The sequence below is a fragment of the Typopeltis vanoorti genome, chromosome 7, assembly GCF_054136105.1.
Source record: "Typopeltis vanoorti isolate ZY-2024b chromosome 7, IOZ_Tvanoo_1.0, whole genome shotgun sequence".
Lineage (NCBI taxonomy): Eukaryota > Metazoa > Arthropoda > Arachnida > Uropygi > Thelyphonidae > Typopeltis > Typopeltis vanoorti.
Window position 1 is genome coordinate 2,394,386 of NC_143555.1, and position 23,003 is coordinate 2,417,388.

A 23,003-nucleotide genomic window follows, 5' to 3' on the forward strand; every position below is an offset into this window, starting at 1 on the left:
CTCATCTGAGCAAACACAAATTAGAATGTGATTTTTGATAACACAGTGAATATAGGCTTACTTTAAAGTAAATGCATTGATTTCTGTGAACATTTCAAAAGAAGAGATTTGACAGTGATTTTCCATCTATTGTCCCAGACAAGGAATATTTTGGGTCGATAGAGCAGATACCACCCTGGTTGGCCAAGTGGTCAGTGTATCTGCTCTCCAACCAGTAGGCTGCTAGCTCTAAACCCACTGTTGGTATGAATGTTTATTATATTTACTTGCTAATGTGTTATAAAAAATTCTTTCTGATGTATTATAAGAAGCTGACGAATGTATTGGTTAAGCAGTATACCACTGTATATGCAAAGATGCATATACAGTGGTATACTTACATTTTGCAAATGCTTTTAATAGATTGCCAAACCTCAAGTGGGTCACTAAATTGATGCAGATGGGACTGGATGATGTACTAATGAGTTGGATAGGTTGGTGAGATGTAGGATACAAAAGTGGGTTGATAACAATGGAATTTTTTGTGCTCGTCAGCATGGGCTTGTTTGTTACATGGAGTTTTTTATTATTATTATTATTATTATCTCAAGACCTCATGGAGTCAAAGACTCATCTAGGAGGTCCTTTTGTCATACACAGAGCTCAGAAGCATGCCTTAAACACACTCACCACACTCTCAGGCAAGGCATACCAATCATTCATGACTCTGCATGCAAAAAACCTGCTTCTCACCCCCCCCATTCCCTACTCACACTCTCCTTATACAGCTTCCAGGGATGACCCCTGGTTCTCCCTGGAAGCTCTATAAGGATTTCACCAAACTGATTTCTTCCTAAAATAATCAATTTCATTTATGTCATTAAACTGTTTTTTTTCAAATTTTAAATTTCATATTTTCTACTGTGTATATTTTGGATTCATATAACTAAAAATATTTACGAAGGCAGTCTGAAAAGTTCTCGCCTAACAATAAAAAAAAAAAGAATTTATAATTACAAGATAATTTTTATTTTTATTTTCAACATAATCTCCCTTAAGACTAATACATTTATTCCAGCAGTGCTCCAGCACCATTATCCCATCCCTGTAGTGGTTCTCATTAAGATCTGTAAAATACCCCTCTACAGCTGCAATCACCTCTTGATTCAAAGAAAAACACTGACCAGCAAGGAAGAGTTTTAGTTTTGGGAAGAGATAGAAGTCAGAGGAAGCCAAATCTGGGGAATAGGGTGGATGTTGCAACAATTAATAGTGCAGATCCCTTAATTTTCCCATTGCCAAAACACCTTTGTGGGCAGGTGCATTATCCTGATAAAAACTGATTTTATCTTCTGCAAACTGGGTCTTTTCTCATGAATTTTTTTGTCTAGTCTGGTAAAAATTATTGGAATAATATTCCCAGTTATTATTTTACCCTTTTCAAGAGAATTAATAAACGAAATGCCTTTAGCATCCCAAACCACTGATGCCATGAACTTTCTTGCTGGTGGAACCAAATTTGTCTTCTTTGGTGCTGAATAACTGGCTTCAGTCCACTGAGACCGAGACCTTTTCAGACCACCCTCGTGGTAATTTTTAAAAAAAATGTGTGACATGTTTGTAATTCATCACAATGCAATTTGGAAAGAAAAAAAAATCTTATAATTATTTGTATTTGAATGTTATGTCATAACATCTCTCCTATTGCTGAGGGAGAAGAGTATGTTGGCTTTACCAAAATTTCAAAAGTCATGTAGGTATCAAAAGTATGAGAAATACTGGCATGGAATATCTAGACAAGGGTCTCTCAATTGGGATTCCACAGAACCCTACTGTTCTGTAAGAGATTCATGACTGAAAAAAAAAAAAAAAAAAAAAAAAAAATATATATATATATATATATATTTTTTTTTCAGTCATGAATCTCCTTTATATATATATACACACACACACACACACACACACACACAGTAAAACCTCGTTTTTACATTTTCCTGCCATTTATATCATTTTCCATTGATCCCGTCTTAAGGCCTATTCTTACGATATATTGTTTTCCCACCATTAACAACTTGATGTGGACATTATTTCCCGTGATTTGCGGTTTTTTCTCAGGTGGCAACACTGATTTTCGAATCAATTTCCTCTTATTCAAATCGATTTCTGCAGAAATCTGCACATTTCTGTTCCCAGATGTCATTGCTTTCGGCTGTAGTTTTGTTTCCACCATCATGGTGACTTGCACACTTGCAGCAGTGATGTAGTAATGAGTGATACTGTGATTTTTCAATAACAGTACGAATTGATACCGTGAAGTTTTCATATCAGTCATTTTAAACTGTCAGTAGCTTGTGGCACCCGTAACATGTTGATTTCATGTTACAGGTGAATGTGAAATCACATTGTTGATGTGATTTCACATTCACAGTGCTGTATTGAAATCGTGAACAAGGATCATACACAAATTGTGAAATCACATTCACACTTCTACCAAGTAACAGTTGTTATGAATATTAGATATCAGTGAATAAATCAGAGTTCGTGAAATATTGCTTCACTAGCTTGGAGTGTTGGTGTTCGTAGTCACAATTCAGAAGCACGTGGTATATTGCAGAATTTCTGCTGCATAATTTAGCATGTGATAGTCGCTTTCAAGCTGCAGTGGTGGATGATCCATGTTAGTAATATGGATCATCCACCACCTTTGAAGTCATGCAAATGATGATGGATTTTTGTTACTACATGGAGTTAAGCAAATTAATTGTGCTCTCAATTTTATGGGTTATAGCTAGATGAAAAAAAAGAGGAAATTAATATGAGAAATATTACAATATCTGTTTTAGTGTATTAAACCCTCAAGCTGTCACTGTTGAAGTTACAGTGGAAATGAACTGCACATTTGTTTAAGTTTAAGTGCCATGTGTTGACATGGCAATGTCAAGGGTATGTGGCATATGAATTTCACTATTGTTAGTACAAGGTACCTCACATGTCGAGTGAGACTAGAAATTTTCACAAAGAATGCTTTTTATGTGCACAAGAGCTGCCAAATATTCTAGAGAATATTGGATATCAATTTTTTTTTTTTTTTTTTGGTGGCTCAGGAAGCTATAGATGTTTGTGTTGGGAGGAAAGGGTTAGAGTTAAATATCATTCTGTGGGGAGAGAGAGCTAGTCTTATTTTGCATGTCATCCGAAGTAAGAGAAAATATGTTTATTCTCCCCTCTCTCAAAAAAAAAAAAAGTTTGTTTTGGTAACATCGAAGGTGATATCTAGATTGTCATCACCCCAATTGAAGGACTGTATGGAGACGAATGTTAATGCACTAGTTGTAGAGCTTTATTTTGTAGTGTTTGGGCACTGCAAGGTTTGTCATATGCACTGGATAATTGGAGTGTGATATCATCAAGAGGCAGTTGAGAGAGAAAGTAATTTATTCATGCAAAGAAGACTGTAGGTGATATAAAAGAATCCTGAGGAACACCAGCTGCATGATAGAGAAATCTGAAGAACATTGAAGAACAAGAGAGAGAGAGAGAAAGAGAGAACTGGCTACCCAATTAGAATGAATTAAAACTGAAAATTTCTAGTCTCACTCGACATGTGAGGTACCTGTGCTCACAATAGTGAAATTCATATACCACATACCCTTGACATTGCCATGTCAACACCACCATTAGATTGAAAGGCAGGCCTCTAGCATAGTGAGATGCTCAACAGGCTGTCCATCTAATGGTGGTGTGCTGAGTACCACTGTACATTTCTCCAGATCTTGGTGATATAGTCAGTCAGCTGTACTGTGGATATTGGATAGTGGAATTCATTTTCGCGATTAAGCCAGTAGTTAACTGGGTGATGAAGTTGCCTGTTAGTGAACTTCTACATTACTTCATAGAACATTGAGGGTGAGAACAACAGGCCCATAGTTTAATGGTAGACATTTATCTCTTAATGGATTGGATATGGGCTTGTTTTTATGCTGTGGGGTGGATGCTTGCTGAGTGTAATAGGGTATATATTATTATTATTATTCCGGGCAACTCCAAGGAGTCGACAGACTCATCGAGGGAGGCCCTAACATCATGTCAAGAACAACTATTCGACATTCACACAGTATCTATCATACCTTGCCTTGAACTCATTCACGATCGTAGCACCCACAACACACTCTGGCAGCTTATTCCACTCATTCACCACTCTCCAAGTAAAAAACCTAGCTCTAACACCCTTGTCAACCACATTCTTGCCCAGCTTCCATGCATTGCCCTTAGTCCTCCCACCACCAGTCCTATTTTCAAAAATATCTTCTGGATTAATCTTATAGAAACCCTTCAGTAATTTGAATGTCTCAATTATATCACCCCTTTTCTGCCTATCGACCAATTTCTGCAACCCACAAATCTTCAACCTACTCTCATAAGGTTCATTCCACAGACCTGCTATCATCTTGGTTACTCGTCTCTGGATCCTCTCCAATTCCTCCCCATCACAAAGAAACCCTGGCGTCCATAACTGGGCACAGTAAAATATATGTACAGATGATAAAGGACATTTGTTAATTCTGGAGTACATCTCTTAAGTACAATCAGGGAACCACCTTCAGAACCAAAAGCCCTTTTAGTATCTAGTTGCTCAAGATTTTTCTGATGTCTTTCTATCTAAAGGGGAGCATGTGGTGTAATTTTTCTGGTATGGTTGGAGGCGATTTTCTGTGATTCTTTGCAGGAGTTAGAAAAGAAGTATGATACCAGGCAGATATGTTTAGGTGTTGTTATAGTAGTTGCATCTGGGCAAGCAAGAATGGAGCACAGATGGACAGAAGTTGTGTCCAGTGACCTCTGCAAGAGACCATAATGCTTAACTCCCATATGTGGAAGAAGTGAATTTTCTGCATTTGTCTTTATTTCAATATCAGATTTGTTAATGTTATTTGGCAAATTCTGTGCCTATAAAAAGCTGGAGTCAATGATTTTCTGAAATACAAGAAATGATACAAAATGGGGCAAGGAAATCCGAAGCCAGAGAAGATCAAAAAGAGGAGATTTAAGATTTGGCATCCTATAAAAATGAATATCAGATTTCACAGAAGTATAGATGCCATCCTTGTAGTGAAGGGAATGATCTAAAGTGTGACATGAGCAGTTAGGGTGGTTTATAAAATTTGATGTTCATTCAAAAACAGGTCATATCTAAATGCATGTAGGTGGTGGTAGTGCACATCATTTAAGTTGGAGCTTGCACTGCAAATGTTGAAATGAAAGATATTTTTTAGGTAAGGTATTTTGTTTTTTAAAATTTTTTTGTTATGATTTTTAAGGGATTTTTTAAACCACCCTTTGGTCAAAATAGTGATTATTTGAATCTTATGGTTTTAACCATAAAACAATTCAAGTACTGTGAATTTAACCATCTTATGTCTTAGGTTTTCAGGTCAGTATACATAACTGCTGTTCCAAATCTGAACAAAGAGGATGTGAGGCTGATGCATACATTCTATTTCAACTTTGAAATAGAATGTATGCATCTTAATGAATAGATTTTCAAGGTCCAGAAGGTTAGTTTGGAGGAAATATATATGCATTTTATTATTATTATTATTTAGAGCTCCAAGGAGTCAAAAGACTCGTTGCAGGAGGTCCTTCCTAGGAAACACAAAGTCTATCATACCACTCCTTAAACTCATTGACCATTCTCGATCTCACCACTCTATCAGGCAATGCATTCCATGGTTCAACCACCCTCCATGCAAAGAAACAACTCCTCACCCTCTTGCTCACAGTTTCCTTTCGTAACTTCCAGGGATAGCCCCTTGTCATCACTCTTTTCTGCTGTTCCACCAAGCAAAAGAACTCCCCAGTGTCAACCCTGTAACCACCTCTCAACAGTTTAAAAGTCTCAATCATATTACCCCTCCTTCGCTCCACCAAACTCTGCAGTCCACATTCCCTCAACCGATCCTCATAACTAACATTGTACAGTCCTGAAACCGTCTTTGTTATCCACCTTTGTACCCCTTCCACAGTTAATTTATCTCCTTCAAATCCTGGGGACCAAATCTCAGAACAGTAGTCTAAGTGTGGTCTGATCAGGGTCTTATACAATGGAATGATAACTCTTTTATCTCTGCAGGTCAGCGTCCTTCTCATTATTGCAGCAATCCTCTGTGTTACCTTCACCACCTTTGCAATATGTCCCCTGAATTTCAGGTTTCTATCAATCATCTATCTCAGATCTCTTGTCTCCCCTACTTTCTCCAGTATGGCTCCTCCAATAGAGTATGCAGCATCCCATTGATGTGTCCCAAATTTTAAATGACAAAATAATGTTCATTACACATTGCCAGCATATATTATTGATTTCCAGCACATTCCCTGTCAATAGTTCCACAGTGTTGAGTTGCTCCTGGCCTTATTACTGAAGTCGCCAAGGAGAATGAACTTATCTTCTTTAGTTCCAGATATTGCACAAAATAGTGTCCAGTTGCTGATATAAGGCATTATCAGCATCCCCAATTTGGAGCATAAGCACAAATGACTATAACCTACTGATTTCTTTGTCTACTTCAGGTGTAAAATAACAAGATGCTCACTGATTCCAGTTTGTTGTTCACATAGGTGGTATATAAGTCATTTTTGAAACTGAATGGATTATTCTTCTGCACTCCGTTTCCATAAAATGTGTCCTCCTCTTTGCCATGCTTTCCTCATTTATTAATACTCAACATTGTGAATTTCTGAGATAACAGCTACCTGTTAAGTATTTAGTTTATGGATGACAACATCAATCTGTCTTTTAAGTTTGTCAGTAGTATGGCAAAAATTTGTACACAACAGCAGTAATTTTATATATATATATATATATATATTTTAAAAAATTGAATGACTAGAAACCGAGAAAAATGAAAACAAAGTTTATTAGCATAACTAGTTTCAGCTTTTATCAGCCTTCTTCAGGTGCACATTAAAAAAGAAATAACCAGCAAAACATAGAGGAAATAATTGTAAACATCATGGAAAGTTAGTGTATATATATTCAAAGTTGAAACATTGAAGTCTGCACATTCAAAACTGTTCTCTCATTGGCTACATTGTTGGGCGTATGCATGCGTATAGCATCTCGTGAACACCAGTATCTGATCATAGCACAATGACAGTCTGAAAGGTTGTAACTCAGGTTGTTGTTGAGATGTAGGAGGTTCAGAATGATTTCTTTTGATTCTATTATTTTCCTTTCTAATTCATCGTGGCAATGGAAAATGTTATTAGGCTTGTCCCATAGGACTGTATGGCTAGGTTTTCTTCATTAGAATCGGCCAAGAACAGAAGATGACTAGACAAAGCACTGGGTCATGTTCTCCTCTAACTGATGTTAGAGGAGAACATGACCCAGTGTTTACCAGATTTGGTGCACAGTTGCACCAAATCTGGTAAACACCGGGATATTTAAGGTTGTGATGTCTAGGTTTCGGACGGCTCACTAAGGAGCGGATTTTCGGAAGAGGAGTAAATAAAGTTCTTATGTTGTATTTTCTAAGAACCTTGGCCAATTTGGGTGAGACAGAGCTTAAGTATGGTATAGAAATATTACCTTTCACCCTATTAGTCTCTTCATTATGGTGAGTGGGTGGATTTAATAGGGATTTGTCAGTTGTTTTTTGTGAATAACCATTTAGTTGAAAACTAGACCTGAGAAAATTGAGTTCTTTATTAAGTTCTATCTCATCATCAAGAAAATAGTGAGCATGATGTCCTTGTGTAGAAATGATTCCAAACTTTTGGGGAGGATAATGATGGGATTGACCATGGGGTAGCTTTTCTATAAATTGAGATTTTTAATTTCTCTAAGGAACAGGTCAGTTTGATGTCCAAAAAGGAAGAGAACCATTAGCTTCAAACTCAGCTGTAAATTTTATGTTCGGATGTTGATTATTTAGATGTCCTAGAAAGTTCAGGAGAGATTCACAGCCATGGCTCCAAATCAAGAAAATGTCATCAATATATCTTTTCCAAATTCTTGGTTTTAAAGGATAAGAAGAGATGGCTTTAACTTCCAGATCTTCTAAATAGATGTTCGCAAGTAGTGACAACGGATTACCCATTGCAAGGCCATAATTTTGTTTATGGATGGTATCCTGAGTGGATGCAGTGAGTAAGTAAGGCCATGATCTTTTTAGATAATTTATCTTTGAGTAGTACAAGAACTTCGTTTGTAGGAACATTGGTAAATAAGGAGACTGTATCAAAACTAGCCATGATTTCATCTTCCTTAATAATAATATCTTTTATACATCAAAATCTGCGAAGTTTTTAATAAAAACCAATGATTTACCAGAAAAACATTTGAGAGATTTAGCCAGATATTTTGAAAGGTTATATGTTGGAGCGCCAATTCCTTCTACGATGGGTCAAAGTGGGGTATTTTTTTTATGAATTTTAGGTAGTCCATGTAATCGTGGAATAAGCAGATGGAGAGAACGAAGAAAAAGACGTATGTTTCTAGGTAGTTCAGAGGTAGTTCTCAGTAGATTGTTGGTCCATTTGGGGAGTTCTTGGGTGGGATCTCTCTCTCTCTCTCGAGGATTGAGTAAGTGTCACTCCGTAACAATTCCATCATCTCGTTATGATATTCATCAATGTTAAGAACAACTGTGCCATTGCCTTTATCTGCAGGAAGAATAATTATATTTTTATCATTTTGTAACTTCTTAATAGCCTGTTGTTCTGATGAAGAGATATTGCCTGTAGGGGGTTTTGCATTATTGATGATGAAAATGGATTCAATGCGGAGTGGGTTTGCCTCTTGGGTAGGAAGAAAGGAGGTAGCTTTTCAGTTTGTAAGTAATAATTCTTTTGGAATAGATCTAGGAGATAAAAACAAAATTTAGGCCTTTACTGAAAACACTTTTCTCTGCATCGGAAAGATTAAAATTTGATTTCTTAATAACAACTTTGTCGGGATGGAGGTGTGATTTCGAAGAAGTTAAATTTCTTTGTATTTGTTTAAGGGCTTCAAATTTTCTAATAAGTTTCAGTTTATTGTCATTTCGAATTCTGGTGGCTTGAGATTCCCTTCTCACTTTAAGAAGATTCCAACTGTCACTATCTAGATATTGTTCAATTTTTTGAGATAACATAGTTTTTTTTACTAAATAAAAAAGCCAGAGTGCATTTAATATCACCTATCCTCTCAGCGAGAAGATCTAACTTTGCTCTATGGTAAATCCTTCTAGCCTGTTCCATTTTAATGTTTTCTTTAAAGCAGATAAACTTAGGAAAGACGGCATGAAATTTACAGTGATTGAGAAACACTAACCTGTTGATATTCAAGCCTATCCTCTTCAAGGTTTTCTGGAAATCCCTGATATTATTGTGAGTTGCCTCGTCGTAAGGACTAGAGATGTAGGAAGATTGATTTATTCAGTTGATATACATTTTTTGAAAAATTGAATGACTAGAAACCGAGAAAAATGAAAACAAAGTTTATTAGCACAACTAGTTTCAGCTTGTATCAGCCTTCTTCAGGTGCACATTAAAAAAGAAATAACCAGTAAAACATAGAGGAAATAATTGTAAACATCACAGAAAGTTAGTGTGTATATATATATTCAACTTTGAAGTCTGCGCATTCAAAACTGTTCTCTCGTTGGCTTCATTGTTGGGCGTATGCATGCGTATAGCATCTCGCGAATGCCAGTATTTGGTCGTAGCACAATAACAGTCTGAAAGGTTGTAACTCGGGCTGTTGTTGAGATGTAGGGGGTTGAGAATGATTTCTTTTGATTCTATTATCTTCCTTTCTAAATCATCGTGGCAACGGTAATTATATATCTTCTTCTCTTCTTGAGTATTCTGCCATTGAGCAGGTTTTTCTCTTAGTAGTAAAAACTTTTCTTCCACTCTCGTCTATTCTGAGCCTTCTCTTTCAAGGTTGTGTACCTGTCTCCATTGAGCATGTCATCTAGCATTGTTTTCCTTACTCTTCCTCTGGGTCTTTTTCTGTCTATTTTTCCTTCTATGGCATCTCTGATGATTCCATTCTCTCTCAGAATATATCTGATCCAGTTTCCCTTTCTTCTTTTTATCCTCCTTAACAGACTTATTTCTTCTTCTTAACTCTTTTTTAAGACCTCTTCATTAGTTATTTTATCTGTCCATTTGATTTTTTCCATCCTTCTGCAAATCCACATCTCAAAGCTTTCCAAAATCTTAATTTCTTCTTTCTTCAATGTCCAAGTTTCAGCTGCATAGACGGCAACACTCCACACATAACATTTTATTAGTCTTTTCTTTAGGTTTCTATCCATTTTACTTCTGAATAAATTCCATTTTCTATTAAAGGCATCTCTTCCCATTGCTATTCTTGCTTTTATATCACTTTTACATCTTCCATCACTGCTAGTAACACTTCCTAGATATTTAAATGTCTTTATTTGATTCAATTTTTCCCTATTTATTCTGATATCCATATTATTATTATTATACCCCAAGACCTCATGGAGTCAAAGACTCATCTGGGAGGTCCTTTTATCACACACACATCTCATCATACCGTGTCTTAAACACACTCAAACTCCTTGCAGACACCACACTCTCAGGCAAGGCATTCCAATCGTTCACAACTCTGCACAAAAAAAAAACCTGCCTCTCACTCCCCTACTCAATATATGCCTCTTTCCTCGCTATTCTCATTATCTTTGTTTTTCTGATGTTAATTTTCATTCCATAATTGATACAGGATTCCAGTAATCTGTTCAACAGATGTTGTAGTCCTGTTTCAGTATTTCACGATAATGCCTTGTCATCTGTGTATTATCTTATTGCAAATATCTGTCGACCTCCACTCTTTATTCCTTCTTCTGAATTCTCCAGTGCTTCTTTTAACATTGCTTCAGAATACATGTTAAACAAAATTGGTGACAGCCTTGTCTTACTCCTCTAGTCCAATGATACCTGATTTTGTTGCACCATATATGTCTCTTACCATGACAGTTTGTTCCATATATAGTGAAATAATTAGGCTTCTGTCTTTCCAATCTATATTTATCTTTTCCATTACTTTCACCATTGTATCCCATTTTACAAAATCAAAAGCTTTTTTAAAATCTATATAACAGATATTAATTTCTTTATTCACTTCCAGACTTCTTTCACTTATTATTCTTAACAGTCCAATTGCATTTCTTGTTCCCCTACTCTTCCTGAAACCAAACTGATCTTCTCCAAGAAATTCTTCTGCATCAGATGCAATTCTTTGTGTTAAGATTCTCATAAATATTTTTGATGTATGAGAAATGAGGCTAATTTTTCTAAAATCCTTGCAGTTCACCGCATTGCTTTTCTTTGGTATAGGTTTAAATATTAAGGTCATAAATTCTTTTGGTAATTCTCCTTTATTATAAATTAAATTTATTATTTTGGCTATTTCTTCAGTTCCTTTCTTCTGAAGTTGTTTCAGGAATTCTGCAGGTATTTCATCTATTCCTTTTGCCTTTCCATATTTTAGTTCTTTAATGGCCATTTCTACTTCTGTCTTCAAAATCTCTGGGCCTAGATTATCTTCATTTACTTTCTTTATATCTTCTAATGGCAACTCATTTGGTTTATTTTCCTTGTCATATAGATCTCTCAATGTATTACTTCCATCTCATTAGGATTTTCTGAATTATATATATACAGGGTGTTCGGGATAAATTTGACAGTTTCGTAAGGAAAAAGAAAATCTTCTTTGTATCTATTAAATTTAATGAATTGACAAAAAAACATTACAGGCAGAGTTAATTACAATACTATCAACAAGATTTACTCAAAATAACCACCATTAGCATCGATCACAGCTTCAATTCTGCTTCGGAACCTCGAACAAGCTGATGCTACAGTCTCCCTGGGAAGGGCCGCAAAAACTGTTTTAATTTTATCCATTAACTGGGCTTTTGTATTACTGGAAGTGCGATTGGTGTCTTTTTCAACTGCGCCCCATACAAAATAATCCATGGGGTTAAGGTCTGGGGAGTTTGGAGGCCAAACATTTGGACTGGTGAAGTCGTAGAAATTTTCAGACAATCATTTTTGACTTTTCCCAGAGGTGTGGCAAGGGGCCGAATCCTGCTGCCATACATACGGCCTACCATTGGCTACCCTTGTTATCCAGGGCTTGACTACAGTTAGCAACTCCACGAACAAAGCCCGAATTCCAATGCCAGGGTTCTTCAACACCTGTTCCTGCAGATTTGCGAGGAATTCTGCTGTACGAACGCAATCAGATCGTCTGCTAGGGATCTTTCTTCTTGCTACATCCTCGTAGTCACCATTGCAAGTCTCTAGTTCATGCCTGATTGTTTTTACTGTATTCAGGGAGCACTGGGCAGCAGTCGTAATATCCTTATTTTGATGGCGGGCACGAATCATCATGATACAAGTTATTCTCTTCCATGATTCAGGTGGGTTCCAGCTATCCATCCTTTCTGACATCTTGTATATGAATGAAGAAGGGTCCAAACTTTTAAATGAAGAGAAGTGTGTGTTAATACATGTAACTTACGGAAAAATATAATTAATTATAAATATGTCAAATTTATCCCGAACACCCTGTATATATATATATATATATATATATTAATTACTACTGTTGTATACAAAGTTTCATAGATAACCACATGTGTGTGTATATATGCGTGCATGCATGCACACACCAGCTTCTGAATTAGAAACCTTTATGCAGATATATGTAAATATCACTTACACAGTGTATATGCGAAATACTTGTTCTCATGTATCACCATATGTTCTAGGCAACTATTTAAGAATGCTGCTGGTCAGTAATTGCCAATAGTGTTGATCACAAAGGGAAAAATATGGAATCTTTCAGAGTTGATGAAGGTCTTATTGTGGGTGCCGATCTGACTGGAACCACAATTTTGTAAACATCAGAGCTAACTGGTTTTTCAAAAGGTGAGATATCCTGAGTGTTTAATAAGTAGAAAAATATTCCACATTGCTTGTCTAAGACATTCTGTCAAGAACAAGATGTTATCTGAGAAGGCTTATATCAACAAACAGAACTTCCTGTATGCAGCAATTGACCAAAACATTTAATGAAGGCTGTTCCCATCCCACACCTCACCAAACTATGTACATGGAATTGAAGAGAGGATAGATATTGGGAGTCACATGCCTATATGTAAAATAAAAGTTTCTAATTCAGTGGTTTCTAATTGTGTGTGTGTCAGACTTGCGGATGATGTCTGTTATGAAATTTTGGTAGATATGTGTAGGGACAGGAACAGCTAATTTTGAAATTACTGAGTAATTTATATTATTATCATAAAAAGTCTCAACTGGTTGTTTACATTTCAGATGCTGAAGTTGATTTTGTATTCTACAAACTGATAGCAAAAGATACAGATGTCATTTCAACAGATTCCCTCAAATATGCTATAATTGAACCAATTACTGCTATCGATAAAGATGGACAGCAAGTAGAAGATTCTAATAAAGGGTTTAAAGTATGTTAAACTAAACTTGTTTTAATGACAGATTTTATAACATTCTCCTATTTTAAAATGTTTCTAAAGTATATAAAAATTCCTTAATAGTGAGTGTTGTAACATCACTTCATTACAGGCAAGAAATTACGAGACAAGAAACCAATATTACCAGGAAACAAATATTTGCATGTGGAATATCTTTACAACTGAGCTACTGTGTGTATGTGTGTGCGTGCATGCATCCTGTTGCCTTCATATCAGATTGTCTCACAATGCACAGCACACTCCTTTTTGAATGCATATATATTGCTATACATGCATTATAGAAAGGGTCAATACCACAAATGTTTTTCTAACTTTTATTGATATCTCATCAGTGAAAGTTAGACCATTCAAAATACTGCAAATACTGAGAGCAAAATTAATGCAGAAGTCATCAGTTTACAATATATATACATCCCAAGGTGAATGGAGTACATTATGGTTAATTAATATTAGAAAACGTATAGACCACAGTAATAACTTTAATTAAATAAAGGTACAAATATTTCGTACTGAAAGTAACAGTATATCCTCAGTGTAGAACAAACAGTTAAAAGGAATGGAATACAAAGTACAGAACAGTCAGTGGATGTACACTGAGGATGTACTGTTACTTTCAGTACAAAATATTTGTACCTTTATTTAATTAAACTTATTACTGTGGTCTATACATGTTCTGTTATTAATTTACTATGTGAAGTCAACAGCCTATAAAAAAAATGGCTTAGTTGTTAAGATACTTCACAAACAAACTTATGTTTGCTCATGCTATACTAAATATTATTATTATTATTAAGAGAGACCTCCAGGGGATCAAGGGAGACTACATATATCACCTACACCAACTATCATAGCATTTATTGAATCCATTCACACTACCTGCACTCACAACATCCAAAGTCCGATTAGGTGCCACTATGAGAGAAAAGTCTTGCCCCCTTCTTCATTTATTCTCAACTTCAGTGGATGTCTTTTATCTCTACCCTTCCCTTCATAAAATGAAAAATCTTATCTACTGGTATCTAGTATGACTGCAGTCATATGACTCCCTCTTCCCCCTGTTTGCTAATATCTACAGACAAATTCTAGATCAGTTTTGATAATCTGTATTCCAGATTCCACTCTCCTTTGCAGTCTCTCCACTATATCAGCATTGCCACAAAAACCTGGAGATCAGACCTGCACACAGTAGTCCAATTGAGGTCATATCAAGGTCTTGTAAAGAGACAAAATAACTTTCTTACATGTTAAGGTCTGTTTCAATGTTGCATTTATCCTCTAAGTTGTATTTGCCATCTTTGGTATATGGTCCTTCAGCTTCAACTTGCTATTTATCAAAGCTCCAAGTTCTCTATTCCCATCAGTTTCTTCTGGCATAATCTCACTAATATAAATTAACACTGGATCTCCTTACATGACTTTGCAGTTACTAAAATTGAACTGATAGACATTTTCACACACCCACAATTCCAGTCTGTTCAAATCATTCCACAAGTATCTCAGCTGAATTCTCGATTATCGTGCTTATCTTTGCATCACCAACAAATATCTATATGAAACTCATTAAATCTTCCCAATGTCATTAATGCATAGATAGAATAACAATCAACTGATGACTGATCCCTGTGGTGCACCACTGGTTACCATAAATCTTGCAGATTCACATCCCCAACATACCACTTTTTGATATATCAGCTATTCTCTTATCCACATTAATATTTTATAGTTCAATCCCATATGCTCTCATTTATGCAGTGGTCTTCTACAGTGTTCCTGTGAAAAGTCTTAGCAAAGTCCAAAGTATCATGGTGTAGCCATGTCCCTTGTTTAACTCAACAGTAACATTATAAAATGCAAGCAATTTGCTCTCAAGCATCAACTTCCCTTAGTAAATCCATGCTGTTCACAATCAAAGATACCAAGAAATTATATACTCGGTTTAATCCTACATCCAAGTGTAAGCAAACAAGTTTGCACCTGAACTATTTTCAGGACTGGGCAACTCGTATATGGAAGCTTATGATTTCACATCAGCTTCCATATATGAGTTGCCATATTATGGCTCCCCCCCCCAACACACACACCACCACCACCACCACTGAGCAGAGCCATAATCTCAGCAGTGGCCCCACTCAGAGACAGGCAAAACCTTATCCCCAAGCAGAGCTGCTCAAATCTCAGGGAAAGCACTGCCCCTTCTGTACAAAAGCACATCTGTGAGAGCCAGACCCAGAAACAGCAATAGCCGAGCCTCATTTAAGAGTTCATTGGCTACAGCATTGCCACAACCGCTTCAGCACAAAAGCACATCAGTGGGAGTCAGACCCAGAGATAATACCAAGGTTGAAGTAATCATAATGCAGTAGTCATATTTTTATATACAAGTTGCCAAAAGGTGTTACAACTTATTATTAAAATACTCTGGATTAGAGAAAGTTGTTGGAAGTTTTTCCGCTTGGTTATACTATAAATCAAAGATACCAAGAAATTATATCCTTTATCCAAGTGTAAGCAAACAAGTTTGTGCCTTAACTATTTTCAGGACTGGGGAAACTCGTGGTGAAATGAGGAAAATATCTTGTAGTCAGCATTAGATAGAGAAATAGGTCTCCAGATGCTGATTAAGGTATGATCTCTATTAGGTTTAGGAATGAGGACAGTATGGCTTGCTACAAATTCACTTGGTATGTGTCCTGATGAGAGAAAGGAATTAAATAGTGTAACTAGAATGGGAAGAATAAAATCCCAGGCCTCACGATAAAGTTTTATCCCTAGACCATCAGGCCCTGGGGATTTTTTTGTCTGGCATTCTTTATAGGCTGTGGTAACTACAGATGCTGTAATGGTTCTGTCAAGCCTGTCTTGAATATGAAGAGGAAAGCCATTAATGTTCCAAGAGTTATAATTTCCAACAGTACTATTGTCTTTAAACAGATTTTTGTAGTGTTTTTGAAAGGAGTCAAGGATGTCTTTAGTGGTGGACATGTCTTCTCCATCAACACAGGTTTGAGTGATGGTCCTTTTTTTTTGCAAAATTTTGTAAATTGTCTATTGAAGAATGCAGCTCAAGGGCTATCTGCTGAGTGCTGTTGTATTGTTATCTTAAAATTTCTTTCTTCTACTTGTTTCTGCCTTTCCAGTTCTATCTCTATGCTAATGTTTCTGATGATGTTGGTTTGTTACAAACCAGCTTCTCTCTTTATACAGATCTTTCAACTTTTTCCTTTTGAGGAAAGCCTGTTTCTTTCTCCATTCCATTATATTCTTCTTTACTGCTTGTTTGAACTTTAACCACATATCCCAATTCCAGGTAACATTATTCCAATTCAGAGGGTCTGGAATTTAGTTGAAAAGATCAATGGAAAATTTGGTGGTAGTCTCTATGGTACAGAAGAGATCTCTACTTTTACCATGCAGTGGAACTTAAGTATAACTAGATTATGATCTGACATGTTGATGTCAAGATGTTTTATCTGAATTATCCTATTTATAAGGGAAGAAGAGATATAAATTCGATCAATACGAGTACCAATACCTTGATTCATGTATGTGTATGCCTGGAGATTAGGATTGTGAATCCTCCATATGTCTACTAGTTGAGCATTATCAACACATGTTTTTAACTGTGCATATCCCACTTTTCAACTCCTGGGGTGTCCTCATATTTTGTCTAATGTGGGAGTTTTCAATACAATTCTAGTCTCCAACTGCTATGATGTAGTGGGCACCATATAAATATAGCTCCAATTCCTGGAAGAATTTTCATCTAACTGTTCTATTAGATGGAGCATAAGGCATTTATAAACCTTATTACATATCCACAGTCTTTCCAATCTATTGTCAATATTCTCCCTTTTGCATCCCTTTGGATATTACAAAATGACCCAAGGAGGGGGGGGGGGGGGCAAGAATAAGAACTCCTACTCCAGCCCTATTAAATTTTCCAAAGCTCCAATAAGAAAGAAGTGGATATCTATCCGTTAAACTTTTTATATCCTTATATCTGCAGAAGTATGTTTCTTGGAGAAACAAAAACCTGATATTATGGCGTAACATAAGTTTCCGTATAGTTTCTTGTTTAATTTGCCTATGGATTCCTCGTACATTTAATGAGGCAATGCAGAAAGGAGATGCTATGATTAGTGAAGTGTCACTGGTAAGTCTTTAATTTTGGATAAACCTGATGAGTTCTTCAATCTGTGAAGAAGCAATTGTGTAGCCTACTTCTTGTAAACTGTTTTCCAGTTTTTTACATTTGCTTTCCAACTTCAATTTCATGGCTAGTTATTTTTATTTTTTTTAAGTTATTTTTATTATTTTTTTTAAAGTTTTTTTTAAGTAGTTATTTTTTTAATTTTTTTTTGTTTATCTTCAATTTTTTTTATTAATTCATCTTTCATTTCTGATGATCTTCTCTGCATATTAAGCTCTTTCAGTTGTCTTACTTGCTTTTCTGTTTCTCCTTGTAGAACAGTTGAATGTTTTTGCATTTCATTGTATACCTGTTCAGTTGTTATTTTAGGTTCATTATTGGTCATTTCAACTGATGTTCCATCAGTATTTGACTGGAAAAGTTGCTCCTGCAGATCTGGAATTTTGGAGCTAATTTCTAACTGATTTCGTCACACACTTTTTGTTATTTTACCAAATGTAGTTTGCTTAAAAGCATAGTTAAGTATAATTTCTGGGAAATTCCCATGCTACTCCTCTTAAACACTATTAATATAATTAATGGCTATTTTAGCCTGTTTTTGTTTAGGAGTGTCCCTTATATTTAATACATTGGCTAACATAACTTAAAAGGGGTATATATATATTTTAGGGCATTATGTGGGGCCTATGTGGGACCCACAAAGTTCCGACGATGGTCAGACGATGACCGAAACGGTCCACACCCCATAAACCCTTGCCCCAGTTTCCACATAAGGATACCCTTCCCCTTCTTTTCCTCCCCCCCCCCTCTCCCCACAACAAAATAATATATATATATATTTATATATATATTATTAATAGTAACCCTGGTTCCCAAACTTATTTCCCATGTCTCATGCACATCCCCATGTTCTCCCCCCCCCCAACTGTTTACATACAACCTTTCAACAAGAGCTTGGATTTAGAAGGCATCTTTAAACCAAAAACAAGGTATGTACATAATTTTTCCACATTTTTTATTCTGCCAAATTGCCCTCTATACTCGCCCATAATGCCCTAAAATATATATATATATATACCCCTTTTGAGTTATGTTAGCCAATGTATTAAATATAAGGGACACTCCTAAACAAAAACAGGCTAAAATAGCCGTTAATTATATTAAAAGCGTAGTCTTTACTAGACTGAATTGGAAGATCCGGGAACTCTTCGTTATGCCTCTCTGATATATGTGGTGTTCTAGTTGGCTCTACAGGAGCTCCCACTCTTTCTGCGAAAGTTCTAAAAGGACAGATGTTAACGCAGTGTTCAGAATTTTCACATTTCTGACAGGGTTTGAGGCACTGATTAGCGATATGTCCGATCTCCATGCAGTTGAAACATTTAGATTTGGGACAGTTACCACCTAAATGATCATATGAACCAAAACGCAGCCACTGACATACTCCAGGATAGTTTACCATAACTCTGGTTGTACCAATTTGACAAAATTTGGTACAGACGTCTTCATATCCATTGTGCATTTGACATCATCAGAAAACCAATTTGGATCATCACTTGACAAACTCTTTCATATATTTACTAATCTTACCCCATTTCGAAAATGTCTGTATAAGAATTTCATTACTATTCTCCATATATTCTATCAGAAATCTTTCGATTTTTACTGTTTTTACCTGGATCCCGACCGTTACAGGAATAACTGTGTTGCCTTCCAAAGTAAAACCCTGTAATAGTTTGTCCCTTGTTTCAACATCTTTAACTAAAATTAAATATTTTCCTCTGCCATAAGGGTGAAGGAATAAATCTTGTTTGTGTCGACTATCTCTTTTAAAACCTTAGTTACCCATCTCGCTTCTTCACATCTGGAAATTTCAATTACTAGAGTTCGCACCCTTGGAGGAATTGGTACCATTATCTCAAGTGGGAAAAAGACTATAACCTCTGTGTTTAGTTGGAAGAAAAAAAAACTTTCAGTTGTAAGACTGAGAATAAAATAATCCCGTGATACAGAAATAATTCTACACCACCAGCAAATGTTTGTTTGAGCTACTGTAAATGCTGCTGTGATACCGCTAAAAGTAATCCTGTAATGCAGATACTAACTGCACTACCAGAAATCCTAATATTTATTAAAAGAAACCAGTGCTAGTGGGGACAAAATCATCACTAGCACCAGTAAAATAAATTAAAGTGGAAAAGCAAACGAAAAAAACCCCAAGTACTTATCTTGCTGAAAACCGAGATATCGTCAGTGGTAGCAAGACCTTCGACCTTTATTGAGGACTCATCAGTGGGAGCCAGACCCAGAGGTGATACTAAGGTTGCAGTAATGCAGTAGTCATATTTTTATATATGAGTTGCCAAAAGGTGTCGCACTTTATTATTAAAATACTCTGGATTAGAGATAGTTGTTGGGAATTTTTCCACTTGGTTATACTATAAATCAAAGATACCAAGAAATTATATACTTGGCTTAATCCTTTATTCAAGTGTAAGCAAACAAATTTTTGCCTTAACTATTTTCAGGACTGGGGCAACTCATGGTGAAGGTAGTATGACTTCACATCACAAATAAACAAAAAAAAAAAAAAAACAACCAAAGTACTTATCTTGCTGAAAACCAAGATGTCGTCAGTGGTAGCAAGACCTTCGACCTTTATCGAGGTCTCATCAGTGGGAGCCAGACCCAGAGGTGATACCAAGGTTGAAGTAATGCAGTAGTCATATTTTTATATGAGTTTCCAAAAGGTGTCACACCTTTTTATTAAAATACCCTGGAGTTTTTCCACTTGGTTATGCTATAAATCAAAGATACCAAGAAATTATATACTTGGTTTAATCCTTTATCCAAGTGTAAGCAAACAAGTTTGTGCCTTAACTATTTTCAGGACTGGTGCAACTTGTGTCACACCTTATTATTAAAATGCTCTGGAATTTTTCCACTTGGTTATGCTATAAATCAAAGATACCAAGAAATTATATACTTGGTTTAATCCTTTATCCAAGTGTATGCAAACAAGTTTGTGCCTTAACTATTTTCAGGACTGTTGCAACTCGTGGTGAAGGTAGTATGACTTCACATCACTTGCCTTAGCATCCCATAATGCAAAACACATATTCTTGTGGACTCATATTCATGTGTAATGCTATGCATTATGAGAAGGGTTACTAACCAGACCGGTTTCGATCTTTATTGAGGTCTCATCAGTGGGAGCCAGACCCAGAGGTGATACCAAGGTTGAAGTAATGCAGTAGTCATATTTTTATATATGAGTTGCCAAAAGGTGTCATACCTTATTATTAAAATACTTCAATTACAGATAGTTGTTGGAAGTTCGTTTGCTTACACTTGGATAAAGGATTAAACCAAGTAAATAATTTCTTGGTATCTTTGATTTGTAGTATAACCACGTGGAAAAACTTCCACCCCTCCAGAGATACTAATAGGCCAATAGCCTCAAATCATATAGCCTGGTCAAAGGAACAGTCATTTCAGTTGAATGTTTGTTTAGCATCTCAACTGATACCATCATCCCCTATTGCAAAATTGTCATTCAATTTGTGAAACAGTTGTAGTATCACCTTCTCATTCACCTGAGTTTCTTCATCCACTGAAGTAGTTGTAGTAGCAGTGAGCTCAATGTTGCATACACCAGGTTAGTAGCATTTTCACAAAATGGGCACTCATTACTTGAGTAATCTCTTCTGTGTTTGTCACAATCATACCATCTACATCCAGCAGAGGTTTTTTTCTTCTTTTTTTTTTCCATACTCATTCTTACGTGTAGCATAACAATAGAACTCGTTTTGGGTTTTCTTTAGCATACACAGCCAGTTTATTTTCATACTCAGACTTAGCTTTCCATAGAACAGAAGTAACTCTTCTGGCTTGATGCTTATAATTTTTGTAACTGGCATCACCCTCATAAACATGGTATTCCTTCCACATTATGCAATAGATTCTTATGAATCTATTGCTTAATAAGATCGCACATCCATTTTGCTCCTAACCTATTTATTCTTTGAACTCTAGGAACACAGTCTAACTATTGCATCATTTAAATATCTTTTAAATGCTTCCTATGCCTTGCCAATATCCTTCACATCTAGCAAACGATACCATGGGCCAGAACCTAGTATACCCCTCAGTTTGTCATAATTTCCTGCATTATAGATCCGGATACAAACTTTTTTGAATTGAACATCCATAAACATGGCAACTTAGCCCAAGTCAGTACAGCATGATCACTGTTGCCAAGTGGAGGTAGGATAGTCACGTCTTTAATCCTTTCTGATGCTGTAATCTGGTCTGATACTCTTTGATCTTATGTTCCTTCTGTCACATCTTACTTGAAGAAGTTGTCTTAAAACAGCTCAATGAATTTGGTTTCATTCTTCTCATGAGATTCACATCTGCCCACATCATGTTTATTTGGTAATGCATTTCGTCGTCACTAGAACCACTTCTTTCTAAAAATGCTATCTCCTTTACATTTGACACCATGTTAGTATTATCTGCCTTCTGATAGCAAGGTCTCACGAATCCCTACAGTCTGAGGCCCAAATGTGTTCTCCATGGCAACAGATTCTACCCTTTGTTTCTGATACTCCTGGTATCTGTGTACAGACATAAGTTATCTTTGTGCTTTTTTGTATACTCACTTAGTCTGCATGACAAAGTTGGACAACTTGCTGATCTCTATTCTTATCTAGAATGTGTCGGAAGAGAAGATTGGAATATGTGGATGCTTGGAGGGCGTTTGAGGACAAAGAGGAATTGTATACGAGAGACCATTTGCATTTGAATAAGAAAGGATGTAGGCATCTGGAGAGATTGCTGTTCTCAACTAGTCGGTATGTCCCAGGATGGACGGTAGCAGGGGTGGCCTTTTGTGGGAATGGGTACTTGGGAGAAAGGGGATGACAACAGGTAACTCTGAGCCCAGTGGAGTTCTAGAGGGGATAATGCTGGGTATAGAAACAATGGCATTTTTATGCTTTATACTAATGCCAGGAGTATCTGGAATAAAGGAGAGGAATTGGTGGTGCTGATAGCATTAGCCTGGTCAAAGGTTATTGGGATCACTGAGATGTCATTGACAGAAGAGGATATAATAACAGGAATAGAAGTAGCTGGGTACAGCATTTTTCAGCAGGATGGGAAGGGAAAGCGTGGTGGTGGATTACTGCTTATGATAAGTGACGACTTATGTCCTCTAAGAGTGGAGGCTTTGGAAGGGAGTCTGACACTAATGATTTTGAAAACATATGGTGTGTGAGGTAGAGGTGGGCAAGACAGGATATTTAGTGGGGTGTTGCTACAGACCAAGGAGCACCAGGGCC

The 23,003-nt window shown here is 36.3% G+C and overlaps 1 protein-coding gene across 1 annotated transcript in view; it reads left to right on the forward strand.

Moving 5' to 3' along the window:
- Positions 1 to 23,003, forward strand: part of Cad87A (cadherin 87A) — a 1,045,423-nt gene that overhangs the window by 596,615 nt on the left and 425,805 nt on the right. Inside the window, exon 22 of the mRNA XM_090395555.1 lies at positions 13,333 to 13,481. Within this exon, the coding sequence (XP_090251681.1) occupies positions 13,333 to 13,481 (149 nt within the window). The remainder of the gene's footprint in view (positions 1 to 13,332; positions 13,482 to 23,003) is intronic.